General features: G+C 41.5%; 1 protein-coding gene across 1 annotated transcript; it reads left to right on the top strand.

The window, feature by feature from the left end:
- The first annotated feature begins 7,152 nt into the window (after window positions 1-7,152).
- Window positions 7,153-20,514, top strand: LOC110507547 (myelin protein zero-like protein 3). Its single transcript, XM_021587601.2, has 6 exons — window positions 7,153-7,401; window positions 10,996-11,162; window positions 13,076-13,289; window positions 13,816-13,972; window positions 14,363-14,432; window positions 19,759-20,514. Exons 1-6 carry the CDS (start codon window positions 7,257-7,259, stop codon window positions 19,837-19,839), a joined length of 834 nt encoding a protein of 277 aa, XP_021443276.2. The 5' UTR covers window positions 7,153-7,256; the 3' UTR covers window positions 19,840-20,514.
- The last annotated feature ends 1,129 nt before the right edge of the window (window positions 20,515-21,643 follow it).

Raw genomic sequence — 21,643 nt, 5'->3', positions numbered from 1 at the left:
AGGGATAAGAAATGACAGTTTGTAAAGCAAATGCCTACTGCTGAAAAGAGAACACTAAACTGTCTATAGAACCAATGGAAAAACATTTCTCAACAACTGCGAACATCAGCACTGTTTTTCAAAGGAGCTAATCTTGAGATAGACTATTGCCACGACGAACACGTCGGCCAGCAGAGGTGAGTAGCCTGTCTTTATCTTTGGGTGAGTCAGTGTGCCACTGGAAAGTTTATTTAATAGCCTACTGTATATATATATATATACAGTATATATATATATATATATATATATATATATATATATATATATATATATATATATATATATATATATATATATATACACACACACTGAGTGGTGTACAAAACATTAGGAGCACTTGCTCTTTCCATGACAGACTGACCAGGTGAATCCAGGTGACCTGTGATTTCTTCAACCGCACCTGCTGCTAAGCATGGAAGCCGGGATGACATAACAGGAGAGGAGAATATGAATGGAATGCCTTTAAAGTATTTTATCTCGAGCTGTGTTTGAAGAAGAGTTTGAAGAGTCTAAAACAAGAATACATCTGAGAATCCTATTGGATGAAGATGATGATGAAGTTTGAGAGGGGAAATAGGAAGCACCAGGCAGCATAGCAGACAAGTATGTCCCAATGCAGGGCATGAGGACAGGGAAAGGGACAGAACACTGCTACCTGAATGAGTTGAGTGGAGCTGCAGAAAGAAAAAACTGGGATCTCACAATGCGCTGTACCAAAGAGAATGTATCACATCAAGAATGTTGGACTGATTTGAATAGTGTTACATTTCTACGGAAAATAACAAGTACCCATAGAGCTAAGGCACCTGTCTCTGTTGTTGAAAATATCCATACTGTACACAAGAATGGTCCTTCTTTGGTGTTTTCTGCTCTGTCAATGGATCCTAGAGCTACAGTAACCACTGTAAGTCAAGCTATTAGTGCTGCACTGCCTAATGAGGCATAGAGATCTCGATGTCTACAGACTGACAACCTGACACTGCCTGAGATAGCCTGATGGTGATTGTGTGTGTCTGTCAATTGGTGGATTAGGTAGATGCCGTGGACATTCATTGATCTGGCCAATAAGGACCAATGAGGTTGATTCTTATGATTCACTATAGGGCTGACCTGAACTGTACTGTACAGATATTTTCTTTTCACATTGTCCTTTTCAGCACAGTTCCCGCAACTATAGATGCGCAATCAGCCCCAGCCAGTACAGCTGGGCGGTTCGGTTCGGTTTGCCTTAGTATTGTGAAAAGAGTATTAGAGCAAGAATAGTAGTTTTTTTTTTTTTTTACCTACCAGCATCTTAGGTATCTACTGTACTGCCTTCACAGCCAGTGAAACTGAGTGGCAAACAGCCATGGTCCAATCGTCGACAGAAAGAATCTTCAAATGTTCTTATATTACAGTCTTAGAACTAAGATGAAATGTCATCAATGCTTGCCAGGGTGCGTGGGAGTTGAAAAGAGTCGCATGCAGTCAGATCTGAAAACCCTTCAATTCCAAAATTGTCCTTGAGACTTTTTTATTTATTACATTTTACTGTACCACTCTTTTATGTATTTTTTTTGTTTTGTTAAACTGAGAAATAGTTTTTTTTTATGTCTCTGAATTTTAAACATGCAAAAGTATTTTATCCTGTTGTTTAAAAAACTCCACGTTAATGTTACTGTTTGATTTATAATAAAAATGACATTTTACTGAATTATTGCTGGTCTTGAAGCGTGATGATGCGTCTCTGCTGAAATTTGAACTTCGGCAACTATAGCTGTTAAATTGATGATTGCTGACATCACATACATAGTAGATAGACAAATAGCATGTACATACTATCGCATCAGGAATGCATCGTTATCTATCACTTGTTGTCTCTAGTGGTCCAGCAACTGATGTGTGCTTAGCTGTAACTGTTGCCCTAGTGCAATGCATTGTTTGAGCTGTAATCACGAAGTACGCTTGTCCATGCATCTGCGAGTTGTGTTCGTGTGTGTGCTTGTAGGATTAGAGTGTTTGCATGTGAATGTCGGAGAGTGTGTGTGTGTTGTGTATTGATCAAAGTCTATCCCCTCTGGTGCGGCTTTGGTTACTGACTGACAGAGCACGGAGAGAAGGGAGAGAGGAGGGAGGGAGGGAGCGACAGACTCGGGGGATAATACCCTAGAAGGGAGTCTAATGATCCAAGATAATTGGATCTGTTGTTGCATTCTGTAGTTAAGAATGGCAGCTCTGTTGAATGAAAGGCAACACTGGTGTAATCTGGGCTCTCTCCAGTATCACCAGGTTCCAGGTGATTATCCACTCAACGCTAAATTCATTCCTGATTTGATCACTTAATCATCTCTATAAATAAACAGGTTTTCTCCTCAAAAAGTCTTGGAGAAAAAAAGTGATCTTGGGTCAAAAGACTATTCAATGGTTATGAAGAATTGATTCAATGTCATGACATGATTGCTGCAATTTTCTGTTAAAACGATTATTATTATCTCAACCAATACATTGGCATCTTAACCAATATATTGGTTTCAACCAATACATTGTTTGGGTAACAGTTTAGTTGTCTTTATGGCTTGTAGTAACTGAGTAACTACTTTGTTATCTCCAAAATGTTATTACTCAGATAAACATAGTAACTATACAGAACAAAAATCTAAACGCAACATGCAACAATTTCAAAGATTTTACTGAGATACAGTACATATGAGGAAATCAGTCAATTGAAATAAATTCCTTAGGCCCTAATCTATGGATTTCACATGACTGGGAATACAGATACAGTTGAAGTCAGACGTTTACATACACCTTAGCCAAATACATTTAAAATCAGGTTTTCACAATTCCTGACATTTAATTCTAGTAAAAATTCCCTGTCTTAGATCAGTTAGAATCACCACTTTATTTTAAGAATGTGAAATGTTAGAATAGTAGAGAGAATGATTTATTTCAGCTTTTTTTTCGTTCATCACATTCTCATTGGGACAGAAGTTTACATACACTCAATTAGTATTTGGTAGCATTGCCTTTAAATTGTTTAACTTGGGTCAAACGTTTCGGGTAGCCTTCCACAAGCTTCCCAAAATAAGTTGGGTGAATTTTGGCCCATTCCTCCTGACAGAGCTGGTGTAATGGAGTCAGGTTTGTAGGCCTCCTTGCTTGCACACGCATTTTCAGTTCTGCCCATTTTCAGTTCTGCCCACAAATTTTCTATAGGATGAGGTCAGGGCTTTGTGATGGCCACTCCAATACCTTGACATTGTTGGCCTTAAGCCATTTTGCCACAACTTTGGAAGTATGCTTGGGGTCATTGTCCATTTGGAAGACCCATTTGCGAGCAATCTTTAACTTGTCCATGTCCTGATGACTTGAGATGTTGCTTCAATATATCCACATAATTTTCCTATCTCATGATGCCATCTATTTTGTGAAGTGCACCAGTCCCTCCTGCAGAAAAGCACCCCCACAACATGATGCTGCTACCCCTGTGCTTCACAGTTAGGATGGTGTTCTCCCCTTTTTCCTCCAAACATGAAGATGGTCATTATGACCAAACAGTTCTATTTTTGTTTCATCAGACCAGAGGACATTTCTCCAAAAAGTACGATATTTGTCCCCATGTGCAGTTGCAAACTGCAGTCTGGCTTTTTTTTATGGTGAATTTGGAGCAGTGGCGTCTTCCTTGCTGAGCGGCCTTTCAGGTTATGTCGATATAGGACTCGTTTTACTGTGGAAATAGATACTTTTGTACCCGTTTCCTCCAGCATCTTCACAAGGTCCTTGAAATACATCCACAGGTACACCTCCAATTGACTCAAATGATGTCAACTAGCCTAATAGAAGCTTCTAAAGCCATGACATTATTTTCTGGAATTTTCCAAGTTGTTGAAATGCACAGTCAACTTAGTGTATGTAAACTTCTGACCCACTGGAATTGTGATTCAGTGAATTAGAAGTGAAATAATATTTCTGTAAATAGTTGTTGGAAAAATGACTTGTGTCATGCACAAAGTAGATGTCCTAACCGACTTGCCAAAACTCTAGTTTGTTAACAAGAAATTTGTGAAGTGGTTGAAAAACTAGTTTTAATGACTCTAACCTAAGTGTATGTAAACTTCCGTCCTCAACTGTATACATCTGTTGGTCACAGATACCTTAAAAGAAATGGGCCTTACAATGGGCCTAAGGATCTCATCATGGTATTTCTATGCATTCACATTGCCATCGATAAAATTTTATTGTGTTCGTTGTCAGTAGCTTATGCCTATACCATAACCCAAACGCCACCATGGGGCACAATGTTCACAACGATGACGTCCGCAAACCCCTTGTCAAAGTGACATCATAAACATGGTCTGAGGTTGTGGGGCCGGTTGGAAGTGCTGCCAAATTCTCTAAAACGATGTTGGAAGCAGCTTAGGGTCGAGAAATTGACATTAAATTGTCTGGCAACAGCTCTAGTGGACAATCCTGTAGTCAGAATGCCAATCGCAGGCTCCCTCAACACTTGAGACATCTGTGGAATTGTGTTGTGTGACAAAACTGCACATTAGAGGGGCCTTTTATTGTCCCCAGCACAAGGTGCACCTGTGTAATGATCATGCTGTTTAATCAGCTTCTTGATATGCCACACCTGTCAGGTGGATAGATTATCTTGGAAAATTAGAAATGCTCACTAACATGGACCTAAAATAAATTTGTGCACAAAATGTGAAAGAAATAAGCTTTTGGTGTATGGAAAATTTCTGGGATCTTTTATTTCAGCTCATGAAACATGAGACCAATACTTTACATGTTGTGTTTATATTTTTGTTCAGTGTAGATAAGCATAATGGAAGAATGATCGAATTGGAATGTTAGAAAACCATTCAAATTCTGGCTGTCATATCAGTTACTACTTACTATGTAATTACATAAATACAAGATACATTAACTGTATGGTATCTGTTAAACTTAATGACATTTTCATCAACATTTGTGTTGAAGTATATAATCATGTAAACCTAGATTTGTGATTAAGACCTCTCTGTGTTGTGAGTCCTTTAATCCTCCCTCACACCTACTGAACTACTCAAGACATGACTAATATAACACGGCTTGGTTAAAATGAATGAGGGGACAGTTAGACAGACAAACAAAGAGACAGTAAAATTCTCTTCCACAGATCATTCCACACCCAATGATGGATTGTACCAGGCACAGACAGTATTTCGTAAAAATATCATGTCACAGTTCGCTCCGGAACTTTCATTACGCACACCTGGCCCCTATTGCCAGGGATTAGTAATTGTATAAGTGTGTCCTTGGTTTACCATTGTCCTGTCGATTATTGTTACTATGTCCGTTGGTGCGTGTGAGTACCTGTGCTGTGTGTTTTGGGCGTTCGTGCCCTTGTGGATTGCGCAGATGATTATGGGTCTCTTCCCGTGTGTTAATCATTGTGTGCGTGTTATTTATTCGATGTACTCCTCGCTATTTTGGTTTGGGTTTCTACCCTGTGTTATGTTACATGTTTGTTTGGTCTTCGTCCCTGTGCCTTTACACGGCACGCCTTAATTTGGGCTTAATAAAAAACCCTATTACGCATTCCTGCGCCTGTCTCCCGATCCTTCATGCCAGCGTGACACATCACCCTATTGGTGCCCTTTGCCACAAATGGGCTGGGCTTGGCAGGTAGCACCAGCAGCAATAATACACATTTCACCATGGGAATGTAACAGCACAGCTGAACTGAAGACTTGACTGACGACTTACAGCGTCCCCTGGCGAGAGCGTGCACTCTAACTACATTATGCTGGGAAGAGACATGAGTAAAATAGGATTCCATCATTTTTCAAGAGGAGAGTCAACACTATGTTCCTTGGGTGTATTGTCCACAGTGTGAATTCCGACAGATGTTGATTGAGTCTGCCATTCGTTGCTTTGACAATTTTGACAGCTCCAGTTTGTATGTATACCTCTCAGGCTTCTGTACACATGAAGAGATAATGTCCATTATCAAAAGGTGAGAGGAGGGCCATGTACTTTTCATCAAAGCACTGCACAATCACATACACCTGGATAATCAGATGCACAGTCTGGATGTTGTAACTGAACTCCTTTTATTAGTTTCCCACATGTTGACATCTGAAGAATAAGTCCTCTGTTGCCCGTGCCACCATGGAGACAGTGAGAAGTGAGGGTCCATTCATTTTCACTGGGAAGGTAGAGCTGAAATGCACACCACTGTACCAAACAGAGGCATCTCTATGCATACACTTTACAAAAATACAAAGTGGCACTGTTGGAAACACACTCAGGTAATACCCAGAGGCCAGAGTCCTTCACATTTGCAACTAAAAGTACATCTCTGAAACTCTGTCCATGTAGAAATCTGATTGTGATGTATTTCTCTTGTCGGTGTAGGAGGTGCATGCCCCCGGGATGGATAGTGGTTCACTATGGACGTAATGGTATCAGAGTTAAATTAATACATAAATAACTTCAAAGGGCTCTCTAACGTAGGCGTGTACACAGGGGTAAACTGTGGAAGAGAGAGACAAATATCCCACCCATTAAGGATAATTACAAAGTTAAAGACTGTGGCTCTGGGACAGGGGTATTGTACTCTAGGAATAGCTGGCCGTTCCCACAGGGTAGCCAGAAGTTTACAGAGAGGGATGTTTGGCTGATGAGAAAGGATGATTAGACACACAATGTCACATAAGGTGATGAGTGGCATTTAAAGAGGTTTAATTTACATTCGGGAGTGAAAAAAATGCTTTCCAATTGGGTGATGTTGCTACTACAAAGACATAAAGACAAGCACATTGCCAACGTAAAAATCATGCAGGCCTACTCAGGTAAGTGCAAAAGATGAGACTCTTCTTTTGCTCTCTCAAGCTCCTCCTCCTCATTCTTGTCAGTGCAACAGAAGTTTTGCTGAACGAACGTAAAAAACGCGCTAAGAATCTGTGATGCCAGGCCAAAGATGGTTAATACATTAAGATAGTTCACTCAGGCCGTTTACCATTGGAAAAAAGCAAGTTCCGGTACTTAACTGGGTGTGTCTCCCATAGACAGCAATGAAATAGCAGCTGGGTCTGGTCTACTAAATTCATTGAAAAAACGGGTGAACAAACAGCGAGTGAGGTGTCTCGCTTCCTAGTTCTTCTTTGGCCAGGCTGCGCAGTGTCTGTCATACTTCCTGAAACACCTGTTTGTCAGTTAGTGGGCACTGGACAGGCACAGCGGAGCAAATGAGTTACACAAAAACATGGACGACGAGTCCCTGGAATACAATTTATTTTAATTCCCTACCTCATTTTACTGAAATGGTTCGGCAACAACATATGAGTATACGTTTGAACATTGTATTGTTGCTGTATTTAATGGTTTGTTTTGGTGAGTACAGCCCTCTCATTTGTCGAGCTCGTTTTCAATGTCACAGATCGCCGAATTTGCGACACAAACAAATTAAACACAAACATTCGTTTATTTTTATTTTTATAGAATCCTGAATTTGTACCCTGTATAATTGTCTAGGCCTACTTTTTTTTATCATACAGACTCATTCATTGTGAATTATTGTTACAATTATTATAATAAGCCACATTTTTACCTTCACATTTAACATAATGTATACAACATTTTGATTAGGCTACTATGTATCCATTTGTGAATAGCCGCTACCAAATAATTATACTGCATGTTCACAACAAACCAAATTGCGCCGGAGGCCTATGCTCCTTACAACAGGAATGCAGTACCCTGTCATGTGAAATTCATGAGACCCATGGCGTTGACCTTTTTCCTTGTTTTCAATCTCCCTCACGTTTTGTTATTGAGCTTAAAGTGGCCTGCGTCCAATGCAAAGCATCCATGATCTATAACTGTGAATATGACTCTTGGGTGAGGTCTATTGACATTGATCACATTTATATAACAATTCCTATTCGCATATTTACTGGTTGAACAGTAGGAGGAGTCATTTCCTGTATGTTTGAGACATATGTGGATAAATGCCAATGGGTTGCCAACTTTCCCATCAACAGTTTAAATGTTAACAGCTATCAAGCATCTGCTACTCGAAAGGCTCTTCAACTTGAAATATTATTTATTATTTAAAAAAGAAATTCTACCTTGTTTATGAGATTAGCTTGTTCATTTCCAGTCCACTTTACAATGAGGTCTTTTTAAATAGCGCAGGATTTCTGCATATTAATCCTATGTAGATCACAGTACTCAGACTGTCTCTGTGTCCATAGTTAAAAAAAAAAAATGTCTGCTTTGGATGTGACCTTCACTTGTCTCTGTGGGGACAGTGTCCAAAGGCTTACAGTTGAAGTTGGAAGTTTACATACACCTTAGCCAAATACATTTAAACTCAGTTTTTCACAATTCCTGACATTTACTCCTAGTAAAAATTCCCTGTTTTAGGGCAGTTAGAATCACCACTTTATTTAAGAATGTGAAATGTCAGAATAATTGTAGAGAGAATTATTTATTTCTGCTTTTATTTCTTTCAGCACATTCCCAGTGGGTCAGAAGTTTACATACACACAATTAGTATTTGGTAGCATTGCCTTTAAATTGTTTAACTTGGGTCAAATGTTTCGGGTGGCCTTCCACAAGCTTCCCACAATAAGTTGGGTGAATTTTGGCCCATTCCTCCTGACAGAGCTGGTGGAACGGAGTCAGGTTTGTAGGCCTCCTTGCTCGCACACACTTTTTCAGTTCTGCACACAAATTCTCTATAGGTTTGAGGTCAGGGCTTTGTGATGGCCACTCCAATACCTTGACTTTGTTGTCCTTAAGCCATTTTGCCACAACTTTGGAAGTATGCTTGGGGTCATTGTCCATTTGGAAGACCCATTTGCGACCAAGCTTTAACTTCCTGACTGATGTCTTGAGCTGTTGCTTCAACATATCCACATAATTTCCTATCTCATGATGCCATCTATTTTGTGAAGTCCACCAGTCCCTCCTGCAGCAAAGCACCCCCCACAACATGATGCTGCCACCCCCGTGCTTCACGTTTGGGCTGGTGTTCTTCGGCTTGCAAGCCTCCCCCTTTTTCCTCCAAACATAACTATGGTCATTGTGGCCAAACAGTTCTGTTTTTGTTTCATCAGACCAGAGGACATTTCTCCAAAAAGTATGATCTTTCTCCCCATGTGCAGCTGCAAACTGTAGTCTGGCTTTTTTATGGCGGTTTTGGAGCACTGGCTTCTTCCTTGATGAGCGGCCTTTCAGGTTATGTCGATATAGGACTCCTTTTACTGTGGATATAGATACTTTTGTACCTGTTTCCACGAACATCTTCACAATGTCCTGTGCTGTTGTTCTGGGATTGATTTTCACTTTTCGCACCAAAGTACGTTCATCTCTAGGAGACAGAACGCGTCTCCTTCCTGAGCAGTATGACGGCTGCGTGGTCCCATGGTGTTTATACTTGCGTACTATTGTTTGTACAGATGAACGTGGTACCTTCAGGCATTTGGAAATTGCTCCCAAGGATGAACCAGACTTGTGGAGATCTCCAATTTCTTTTCTGAGGTCTTGCCTGATTTCTTTTGATTTTCCCATGATGTCAAGCAAAGAGGCACCGAGTTTGAAGGTAGGCCTTGAAATCCACAGTTGCACCTCCAATTGACTCAAATTATGTCAATTGGCCTAACGGAAGCTTCTAAAGCCATGACATCATTTTTTGGAATTGTTCAAGCTGTTTAAAGGCACAGTCAACTTAGTGTATGTAATCTTCTGACCCACTGGAATTGTGATACAGTGAAATAACCTGTCTGTGAACAATTGTTGGAAAATTACATGTGTCATGCACAAAGTAGATGTCCTAACTGACTTGCCAAAACTCTAGTTAGTTAACAAGACATTTGTGGAGTGGTTGAAAAACGAGTTTTAATGACTAATGACAATTTAATTGTACGTAATCTTCTGACTTCAACTGTATCTACTTGCTCCAAGGCAGAAGAATTGTTATGTACTGTTGAAATGTGAATCACATGCAGACCTACAGTGTGCTGTATGTTAAATGATACATTTGCATTTCCCTGTGTGGGTTGGAATTCACATGGAAAATACAGTATTGGATCTTTGGGGGTGGCCCTGTTTTGAAATATAACACACATTATTTAAATATTTTGTATTTAAATGTATTTATTTTTACATTGCACAATGTCTGCATTGGTGACGCTCATCACAAGGAATACTATTACTACTACTACTCTAGGCTGTGTTGTTATTGCCATGTTTGCTAGTAGTTGATGGAAAGATCAACAGATTGTTGTTTGCTTGCCAATCCAGGAAGTGGTAAAGGACTATTTTACAAGTGCCACTTGTACATACACTTGTTATGGAAATCGTTAGAAAATCAGCTCTTCCTCAATTTCTACACATTATACAACGTGTGTGCAGTGCTTGTTTCGTAGGCAGAACAGCTATTAAATGGTTGAGATTTTGATTAATTGCTTGGAATGCTTGTGGTTGTTATGTCTGTATGTTGCCAATGCCAGACTCTCAATGTCAATGAAAAGATAACAAGGAAAGAGAGAGAGAACTAGGACACTTACTGCTACAGCTATTCTTGAGTCGTCTGGTAGTCTTGTTGTCAGATGATGCCAGGCAAACAATGTCTCCCATGGAAAATGCATTAGATTGTGTAATTCCAATTAATGGCAGGCAGTGTACAGATGTTTTAATGTTGCCACCTGGGTACTGGATTAATACTGGGTCAACAATGTGGGCCTTTAGGGGTACCTTTGACATTGTAAAATGAGACATTTAGCTTTATTCTGTTTATTTTTGTTTTATTTATATGAACTACCTTTCTTCCAAATTATTCATCTTTTGACTATCACAATGTATTTTGTTCCCAACTGGATTTCACTCAAAATTCTGTACAATTCCTCCTCCTGAATCTATCTTCTATCTTCTATCTATCATCTGACCACCTCACCCTCCCTGCCCTGCTGTCTCCCTCAGTGCTGTGCCCTGTGTCAGGCATAACAGTGAGCTCCCCTGCGGAGGTCCATTCTGTGAGGGGTGATGCCGTCACCCTGACTTGCACCTTCACCTCTACCAGCCGAGCCACCAGCCGTATGTCAGTGGACTGGTCCTACAGGCCTCAGAGCGGAGGCCCTCCGCAGGCGGTAAATATCCACCATAGAAAATGAATCAGTATATTGAGTTGATTGATAATAAAGCGCACATTGAATGAAGAATTACTGTGCTTTTACAGCCTGGCATGGGTACACTTAATATGGCTGCCGCCGGCCCTCCCATCCCAATACATTGACTTGAATTGTGATGCCCGTTAGAGTAATTCAATTTCTATGATACACTTAACCCCTGGAAATATGACTCAGAAACCCCAGGCAGTTAGGGGCAGGAATCAGGATCACTCTTCTACATCTTGGTGATGTGGTAAATGTATGTTAAGTTGCGGTTAGGTCTCCGACACCAAAGCTCCCCTAGATCCAATTTCCTTGTCGATACTCTTAGCAGCTGACCGCGTAAGTTTTTAATTCCATTTCGAGGGCCGATAATGTATACGCTATGTAGTTGTTGGCATATCATATCCTATAGGAGCACTCAGAGCTAATGTGCTGCGGCTCCCTTGATGAGGTGATAGGAGCTGTTGGTTTAGTCATTAAGATGTAGTAGTCAGGCCTACTGCTGTGTCAGTGTCAGCAGATAGTGTGGGCTGTTACGTCACCCAACACAAACTCTTCATCCTAGGTGTGTCGGCTGTATAAGCATAACATGGTTGTTGGTTTAAATTCCTTATTTACTCGAAAAAGTTTGTTTTGTGCAACTATAGATGGATAAGGAAACGTGGAACTTTTTGCCGCATAGCCCAACAGAGCTAGCCAACACAACAGAGCTAGCCAACACAACAGAGCTAGCCAACACAACCGAGCTAGAGAGTGAATTTGTCTCTCATAGTACATTTATTTCCATCCAATTTCATTAGCAGATTTGGACACATTTATTGCCACAATCGTATATCAAAAGGCACTGTGAATAAGTATTTGAAAACTCAATCAGAAATATAATTTATCAGCCAATGCTTGAGAACTATGAATTGGTGGTGTGCTTCAGTCTCCCTGCATAATTATCAATATCTTGATGAGAATGAATTTCCAGGGTTGAAAAGGCAGCTCAAAATGTCCAACGATTAAATCACATATCCATAGCAACGGATAGCAAGGAAGGACTTGGATGGCTTGTGATTAAATTCCTCTGAATGACACTGAATGAACACCTCCAGTCAATCAATGTCTTGTATAAGACATGAGCAAATCAATTCAATATCCATTTTGATGGCCATGATCCATCAGGTTTTTATTCGGTGAGTCACTACCGTTACGGTAACCACAAAGCTTTGAACCACAGACCCTAACATTTGCGCCCCGAGAGACGGTTTCCCGGACCCAAATTAGTCCTGGATTGAAAATCATTCAATGATGATTCTACATTGAAAGTGAGTTTTAGTCCAGGACTAGCTTTAATCTGGGTCTGGCTCTGAATGTTTCAGAGGTACTTGGCTAGTTGTAACCTGTCTGAGGTAGGCCTAAGTATCTTTCTGGGTTGACTGGGTGCAGTGATTGGGTTTAGTGTGCTGTCAGTCTCAGCTCTATGGCTGTCTGAACTGAAGTGCCTCCTGGAGAGCCCAGCCCATACAGAGCTATAAAACAAATATAACTGCTAAGCACCATTGATTGTTAACAGCCCTGCCGTGTGTTGGTCTTTGTACATTTTCCTGTGCCGTTTATTCACTATGTGTAATTAGTTTTCTTCAATGTGTCTCTTTGACACTTCTTATTGTCTATTTGTCGGTGTGTTGCCGTCTGAGTAAAGCCCTATTTTAGCTTTTTGAAACCATTCCCAGCCTTCTACCCCCGCTACTTTTCGAAATGCGGTAATGGTTAGTGTGATTGATGCTGTATGTCTGTTGTCTGTGTCTTGTTAAGTGGCTCTGTTGTTGCCAAGGTCTGAGTAACACTGTACTAACCCTATGCCCAGAGTCATCCCAATCTCTCCTCTTCTCTTTGTTCCCCAGTTCTTCCACTTCTCCTCTCTGGTGTTCCCTCCGCGGGATGGCCAGTTTAATGGGCGTGTGAAGTGGCTGGGTAGCCCGGCCCGGGGCGAGGCCTCCATCCAGCTCCTCAACGCCTCCCTCAGCGACAACGGCACCTACACCTGCTCCGTCAGGAACCCCCCCGACGTCCACGGATTCCCCACCTCACAGACCGTCCTCACCGTGACGCCCGAAGGTGAGGCAATTCCTCAGAGGAATGTATATTCAGAATTTGTCCCATAATTGAGAGGCAGGAGTTTAAGATTTGTTAGTAAAGGTGATTGTGGGTTCACCCTGTTGACCTGTTGACCTTAGGAATGATGATGTGTAGAACATGACTGTGTGGGAATTGTGGCACTGGGGAGATTTACTTCTCATTGGGCAGTAAAACCTACCTCATGTTCAATACTGGTATGGTCGGTCACATTTATTGATGCCTTTTCGAATACTTATAGATTTCAGTACGTGTGCGCTACACTGTCACATTTTCCACAAAGCTAAAACAATCCATCTTTTAGAAGTTTTTGAGGACAGGATGCAGATTTTATTTTACAGGTTTATTAAAGCAATTGCACACAAAGGCATGCTAAACTACGTTTTTAGTACGTCTGTGCTGAGGTCATACAAGGCGGATCTCGTAACTAAAGGGATTAACAAATCTTTACCCTCTCCACTTACACTGAGTGTGTATGTGGTTATGATGAACCCTCTCCTCTCCACAGTGCTCGCGGTTCACTTCTCAGATGTGGCTGTGCTTTTAGCCTTCATACTGCTTCCTTCCACCATCATCACGCTGGCTCTGCTGGGCCGCATGTGCTGCCCTCCGAGGGACAAGAGCCAGACCCAGGGTTACCACTCCCCTATTGAGGTCACACCTGGGTGAGTAGATTTACTCCTCAATCAGTGCACCAGTTCTTCATGGCTTCCTAGACATATGGACATATGTTTTTAAAGAAGTGATATGGTTTTGGTAAAGAGAGCCCCCATCGCTGACTTGCTGAGTGGACACTGGCTTTTTCTCAATTAATCTTTCCTTGATTCATTTTGTCCTCTCTCCTCGCCTCCTTCTCAAAATGCATTGGAGAAGAGGGTCCAAGGGGAGGGACAGTGGACCTTCTCCTCCAATACGATTGAATAGAAGCCGAGCAGTGATGACGCGAGGAATCAAGGAAAGATCAATTGAGAAACGGCCTTGAGCCGATATAGCAAATTGCTAATGCTGACTGTTTTGTGATTTGACCAATTTGAACTCTACCATCTTTTTGACAGAGAGGAGCCTGGCTTCAAGCAGATCCACAGCAAGGAGAAAAACATGACATGCTGCCACGTATATTTGCTGGTATGGCATGTTTCTTTTTGCTTATGAATTAGTTAGGGGCACATGTATCCCCGAACAATTTGATTTGAAGTTGAATTTCTCACATGCGCCGAATTCAACAGTGAAATGCTTACTTACAAGCCCTTAACCAACAATGTAGTTTTAAGAAAAAATAAGTGTTAAGGAAAAAATAACAGTAACATATATAATTAAAGAGCAGCAGTAAAATAACAATAGCGAAGCAACAGTTAGTCAAGGTAATTGAGGTAATATGTGCATGTAGGTAGAGTTAAAGTGACTATGCATAGATAATAAACAGAGAGTAGCAGCAATGTAAAAAAGGGGGGTAATGCAAATAGTCTGGGTAGCCATTTGATTAGCTGTTCAGGAGTCTAATTACTAGGGGGTAGAAGCTGTTAAGAAGTCTTTTGGACCTCGACTTTGCGCTCCGGTACCGCTTGCCATGAGGTAGCAGAGAGAACAGTCTATGATTAGGGTGGCTGGAGTCTTTGACAGACACCGCCTTGTATAGAGGTCTTGGATGGAAGGAAGCTTGGCCCCGGTGATGTACTGGGCCGTACGCACTACCCTCTGTAGTGCCTGGCGGTCGGTGTCCGAGCACTTCCCATACTAAGCAGTGAAGCAACCAGTACTGTCAAAAGGTATAGCTGTATAATATCCTTTTGAGGATCTCAGGACCCATGCCAAATCTTTTTTGTCCTGAGGGGAATAGGCTTTGTCGTGCCCTCTTCACGACTGTCTTGGTGTGCTTGGACCATGATAGTTTGTTGGTGTCCACATCACCAAGGAACTTGAAGCTGAGAATGAGGGCGTGCTCAGTCCTCCTTTTCCTGTAATCCACAATCATCTCCTTTGTCTTGATCATGTTGAAGGATAGGTTGTTGTCCTGGCACCACATGGCCAGGTCTCTGACCTCCTCCCTATAGGATGTCTCATCGTTGTCGGTGATCAGGCCTACCACTGTTGTGTCATCGGCAAACTAAATGATGGTGTTGGAGTTGTGCCTGGCCATGCAGTCATGAGTGAACAGGGAGTACAGGAGGGGACTGAGCATTCACCCTTGAGGGGCCCCCGTGTTGAGGATCAGCGTGGCGACTGTGTTGTTACCTACCCTTACCACCTGGGGGCGGCCCGTCAGGAAGTCCAGGATCCAGTTGCAGAGGGAGGTGTTTAGTCCCAGGGTCCTTAGCGTAGTGATGAGCACTATGGTGTTGAATGCATTCTCACATAGGTGTTCCTTTTGTCCAGGTGGGAAAGGGCAGTGTGGAGTGCAATAGAGATTGCATCATCTGTTGGGGCGGTACGCAAATTGAAGTGGGTCTAGGGTTTCTGGGATAATGGTGTTGATGTGAGCCATGACCAGCCTTTCAAAGCACTTCGTGTTACAGACATTAGTGCTACTGGTCAGTAGTCATTTAGGCAGGTTACCTTTGTGTTCTTGGGCACAGGGACTATGGTGGCCTGCTTGAAACATGTTGGTATTATCGACTCAGTCAGACAGGTTGAAAATGTCAGTGAAGGCACTTGCCAGTTGGTCAGCGTATGCTCAGAGTACACATCCTGGTAATCCGTCAGGTATTGCGGTCTTGTGAATGTTGACCTGTTTAAATGTCTTACTCACATCTGCTACGGAGAGCGTGATCACACAGTCGTCCGGAACAGATGATGATCTCATGCGTGTTTCAGTGTTACTTTCCTCGAAGCAAGCATAGAAGTCATTTATCTCGTCGGGTAGGCTCATGTCACTGGGCAGCTCGCGGCAGGGCTTCCCTTTGTAGTCTGTAATAGTTTGCAAGCCCTGCCACATCCAACGAGCGTCAGAGCCGGTGTAGTACAATTCAATCTTAGTCCTGTATTGACACTTTGCCTGTTTGATGGTTTGTCGGAGGGCATAGTGGGAGTTCTTATAAGCATCTGGGTTAGAGTTCCGCTCCTTGAAATCGGCAGCTCTACCCTTTAGCTCAGTGCGGATGTTGCATGTAATCAATGGCTTCTGGTGGGGGTATGTACTAGAGGTCGACCGACCCATGATTTTTCAACACCTATATCGATTATTGGAGGACCAAAAAAAAGCCAATACCGATTAACCGGCCGATTTATAAAAAAATGTATTTCTAATAATGACAATTACAACAATACTGAATGAACACTTGTTTGAACTAATATAATACATCAATAAAATAAATGTAGCCTCAAATAAATAATGAAACAACAAACAAACAAACAATAATGCAAAAACAAAGTGTTGGAGAAAAAGGTAAAAGTGCAATATGTGTCATGTAAGAAAGCTAACGTTTAAGTTCCTTGCTCAGAACATGAGAACATATGAAAGCTGGTGGTTCCTTTTAACATGAGTCTTCAATATTCCCAGGTAATAAGTTTTAGGCTGTAGTTATTATAGGAATTATAGGACTATTTCTCTCTATACCATTTGTATTTCATTAACCTTTGACTATTGGATGTTCTTATAGGCACTTTAGTATTGCCAGTGTAACAGTACAGCTTCCATCCCTCTCCTCGCCGCTACCTGGGCTCGAACCAGGAACACATCGACAACAGCCACCCTCGAAGCAGCGTTACCCATGCAGAGCAAGGGGAACAACTACTCCAAGTCTCAGAGCGAGTGACGTTTGAAAAGCTATTACCACGCACCCCACTAACTAGCTAGCCATATCATATAGGTTACACCAGCCTAATCTCGGGAGTTGATAGGCTTGAAGTCATAAACAGCGCAATGCTTGAATAATTGTGAAGAGCTGCTGGCAAAATGCACGAAAGTGCTGTTTGAATGAATGCTTACGAGCCTGCTGGTGCCAACCATCGACCAGTCAGACTGCTCTATCAAATCATAGACTTAATTATAACATGATAACACACAGAAACACGAGCCTTAGGTCATTAATGTGGTCGAATCGGGAAACGGTCATTTTGAAAACAAAATGTTTATTCTTTCAGTGAAATACGGAACCGTTCCGTATTTTATCTAACGGATGCCATTCCTAAGTCTAAATATTGCTGTTACATTACACAACCTTCAATGTTATGTAATAATTACGTAAAATTCTGTCAAATTAGTTCGCAATGAGCCAGGCGACCCAAACTATTGCATATACCCTGACTCTGCGTGCAATGAACGCAAGAGAAGTGACACAATTTCACCTGGTTAATATTGCCTGCTAACCTTTCTTTTAGCTAAATATGCAGGTTTCAAAATATATACTTCTGTGTATTGATTTTAAGAAAGGCATTGATGTTTATGGTTAGGTACACGTTTGAGCAACGACAGTCCTTTTTCGAGAATGCGCACCACATCGATTATATGCAACGCAGGACACGCTAGATAACTACACATGGTTGATGATATTACTAGTTTAACTAGTGATTTATGATTGATTGATTGTTTTTTACAAGATAAGTTTAATGCTACCTAGCAACTTACTTACCTTGGCTTCTTACTGCATTTGCGTAACAGGCAGGCTCCTCGTGAGGCAGGTGGGTAGAGCGTTGGACTAGTTAACCGTAAGATTGAATCCCTGAGCTGACAAGGTAAAAATCTGTCGTTCTGCCCCTGAACAAGGCAGATAACCCACCGTTCCTAGGCAGTCATTGAAAATAAGAATGTGTTCTTAACACTATATATATATATATATATATATATATATATTTTAATCGGCAAAATCGGCGTCCAAAAATACAGATGTCCGATTGTTATGAAAACTTTAAATCTGCCCTAATTAATCGGCCATTCCGATTAATCGGTCAACGTGTAGTATGTACGTACAGTCACTGCGGGGGGGACGTGATCGGTGCACTTATTGATGAAGCCAGTGACTGATGTGGTGTACTCCTCAAAGCCATCTGAAGAATACCAGAACATACTCCAGTCTGTGCTAGCAAAACAGTCCTGCAGCTTAGCATCTGCTTCATCTGACCACTTGTTTTTACTGACCGAGTCACTGGTGCCTCCTGCTCCTGAATCAGGAGGATAGAATTATGGAAAAACATCCCCACATGGATGGTATTCTTCGGGTGATGAGAGGTGTTGCTCAATTTTAGTCTCATCTGACCAGAGTACCTTCCATATGTTTGGGGAGTCTCCCACATGCCTTTTGGTGAACACCAAACGTGTTTGCTTATTTTTTTCTTTAAGCAGTGGCTTTTTTTCTGGCCACTCTTCCATAAAGCCCAGGTCTGTGGAGTGTACGGCTTAAAATGGTCCTATGGACAGATACTCCAATCGCCGCTGTGGGGCTTTGCAGCTCCTTCAGGGTTATCTTTGGTCTCTTTGTTGCCTCTCTGATTAATGCCCTCCTTGCCTGGTTTGTGAGTTTTGGTGGGCGGCCCTCTCTTGGCAGGTTTGTTGTGGTGCCATATTCTTTCCATTTTCTAATAATGGACTTAATTGTGCTCCGTGGGATGTTAAAAGTTTCAGATATTTTTTTATAACCCAACCCTGATCTGTACTTCTCCACAACTTTGTCTCTGACCTGTTTGGCGAGCTCATTGGTTTTCATGGTGCTGCTTGCTTGGTGGTGCCACTTGCTTAGTGGTGTTGCAGACTCTGGGGCCTTTCAGAACAGGTGTATATATACTGAGATCATGTGACACTTCGATTGCACACATGTGGACTTTATTTAACTAATTATGTGACTTTTGAAGGTAATTGGTTGCACCAGATATTTTTTAGGGGCATCATAGCAAAGGGGTGAATACATATGCACAAACCACTTTTCCATTTGTATTTTTCCCCCTTCATTTCACTTCACCAATTTGGACTATTTTGTGTAGTCCATTACATGAAATCCAAATGAAAATCAGTTTAAATTACAGGTTGTAATGCAACAAAGCACAATACGTGCTTGTAGTTCATCTATTTTATTATCCAGTGATTGTACGTTGGGTAATAGGATCGATGGTAAAGGCAGATTACTCGCCGTCGGATCCTTAGAAGGCACCCAGACCTACGTCCCCGATATCTCAGTCTCTTTCTCCTGCAAATAATGGGGATGAGGGCCTTGTCTGGAGTAAATTCTTTGCGTCCGACTCGTTACAGAAAAAAAAGTATTCTTCCAGTACGGGGTGAGTAATCGCTCTCCTCATATCTAGAAGCTAATTTAGGTCATAGGAGACGGTGGCAGAAACATTATGTACAAAATAAGTTACAAATAACACACAAAAAAACACACAATAGCACAATTGGTTAGGGGACCGTAAAACGGCAGCCATCTCCTCCTGCGCCATTATAGCATACTCTAAATGTGGTTTATGTCTGGCAATTTGAGATGTCGCTGAAATATGTATCTGTTACCCCACTTCCTGTCTCTAGGATTCCGACTATGAGGATTACTACGTCCACAAAGAGAGGCCTCCGGTTCAGGGAGAGACCATGGCCGAGTCTCAGTGCTAGAGATCCCTGGTGGCGGTGGTCTGTAAGAACAGCTGCCCCCTCCATGCCTTGCCAATGGGAGGGGTTGAACGGAATTCTCCCTTAAACTGTTAAAAATGCCAAGATTCCTGGATTTGGCTCTGTGGAAGGGGCAGTCTCTCACACACACCTCCCTTCTCTCATGGCTTGTCCACAGCTGATTCCGCTGGTGGGATAAATGTGAGTCCTGTGCCAGACACACACACACATACGTTTAGCACTATACTCTAAACATTTCTGGATGGATTTTCTTATTTTGAAGGAGATGCATATATTATTAAGTTATTGTCTGCTTTATAACTTTGGAAATTTTGAATAATTGTTTTTGTACAGCTATTATGAGAGTTTTTTTGAACTATCGGTCTTCTTGGAATCTATTGCTAGAATTGTAGACAATCTTTACCTGTGGCTACATCTGCTTCATTGAGTCCAATTAATATTATTTTAAACATGTCTTTAGAGTTAGTGTCACATATGAACCCATTCATATGACTACATTCAGGAGTGGACATATTATGACCTCACATTCTGAGGTTGAATGAATTTACAGGATTTGATTTACATGTTAGAATTTGGATGTACAGTGTAGTGAATGTTGTTGAATGCATGTATGTGCAAAATGTATTATAATTCTGCTTAATAAAATACATAAATGTTCTTGTCTGTTGGTTAAATGGTTAGTCCATATACCATGTAAATTGAACTACAGCACATTTTCAACTTAAAAACGTGCACCCATGTTGTTTGAAATCCCCATCCATGTTGCTGGTGTGAACTACACTGAACATAAATATAAACGCAACATTTAAAGTGTTGGTCCCATGTTTAATGAGCTGAAATAAATGATCCCAGAAGTGTTCCATAAGCACAAAAAGCTTATTTCTCAAAAATGTTGTGCCCAAATTTGTTTACATCCCTGTTAGTAAGCATATCTCCTTTGCCAAGATAATCCATCCACCTGACAGGTGTGGCATATCAAGAAGCTGATTAAACAGCATGATCATGACACAGGTGCACCTCGTGCTGTGAACAATAAAAGGCCTGGCTGCCAAGTTGGTGGGCCTATGCCCTCCAAGGCCCACCCATGGATGCACCCCTGCCTATCATGAGAAATCCAAAGATTAGGGCAGAGTGAATTTATTTAAATTGACTGATTTCCTTATATGAACTGTAATTCAGTAAAATCTTTGAAATTGTTTCATGTTGCGTTTATATTTTTGTTCAGTATAATAACCAATAGCATGTGTTGGATTCAGTGATTCCATATACATCTAGAAGGACCACTGGGTTTATGATATTGAGTGTAACTGTAATATTACAGTTTGAACATCTTGAAGAACAGTCTGGCCTCATGATCTCCACCTGGCACAGCCAGAAGAGGACTGGCCACCCCTCAGAGCCTGGTTCCTCTCTAGGTTTCTTCCTAGGTTCCTGACTTTCTATGGAGTTTTTCGTAGCCCCTATGCTTCTCCATCTGCATTGATTGCTGTTTGGGGTTTTAGGCTGGGTTTTTGTGTAAGCACTTTGTGATATCTGCTGATGTAAAAAGGGCCTTATAAATACATTTGATTGATTCAGTCCAAATAATAATAATAGATTGGAGTGGCTGGCTGGCTGGCATGCAGGCCAAAGTGGTGGATGGTCATTCAGTAGAATATTGTAATGATTTCCCTGTGAGGAGGGGATGTGGCATTATCCTGAAGCACATGTGAGGACAGAGTAGAGCCCCCTGGATCCTGTCTTCGTGTGTCTGGAATCTGCTCCCCCCTCTCTCTCTGGTCAAAGA

This window comes from Oncorhynchus mykiss, chromosome 27 (genome assembly GCF_013265735.2).
Source record: "Oncorhynchus mykiss isolate Arlee chromosome 27, USDA_OmykA_1.1, whole genome shotgun sequence".
Classification (NCBI taxonomy): domain Eukaryota; kingdom Metazoa; phylum Chordata; class Actinopteri; order Salmoniformes; family Salmonidae; genus Oncorhynchus; species Oncorhynchus mykiss.
This window is presented reverse-complemented; position numbering and strand designations above follow the sequence as displayed.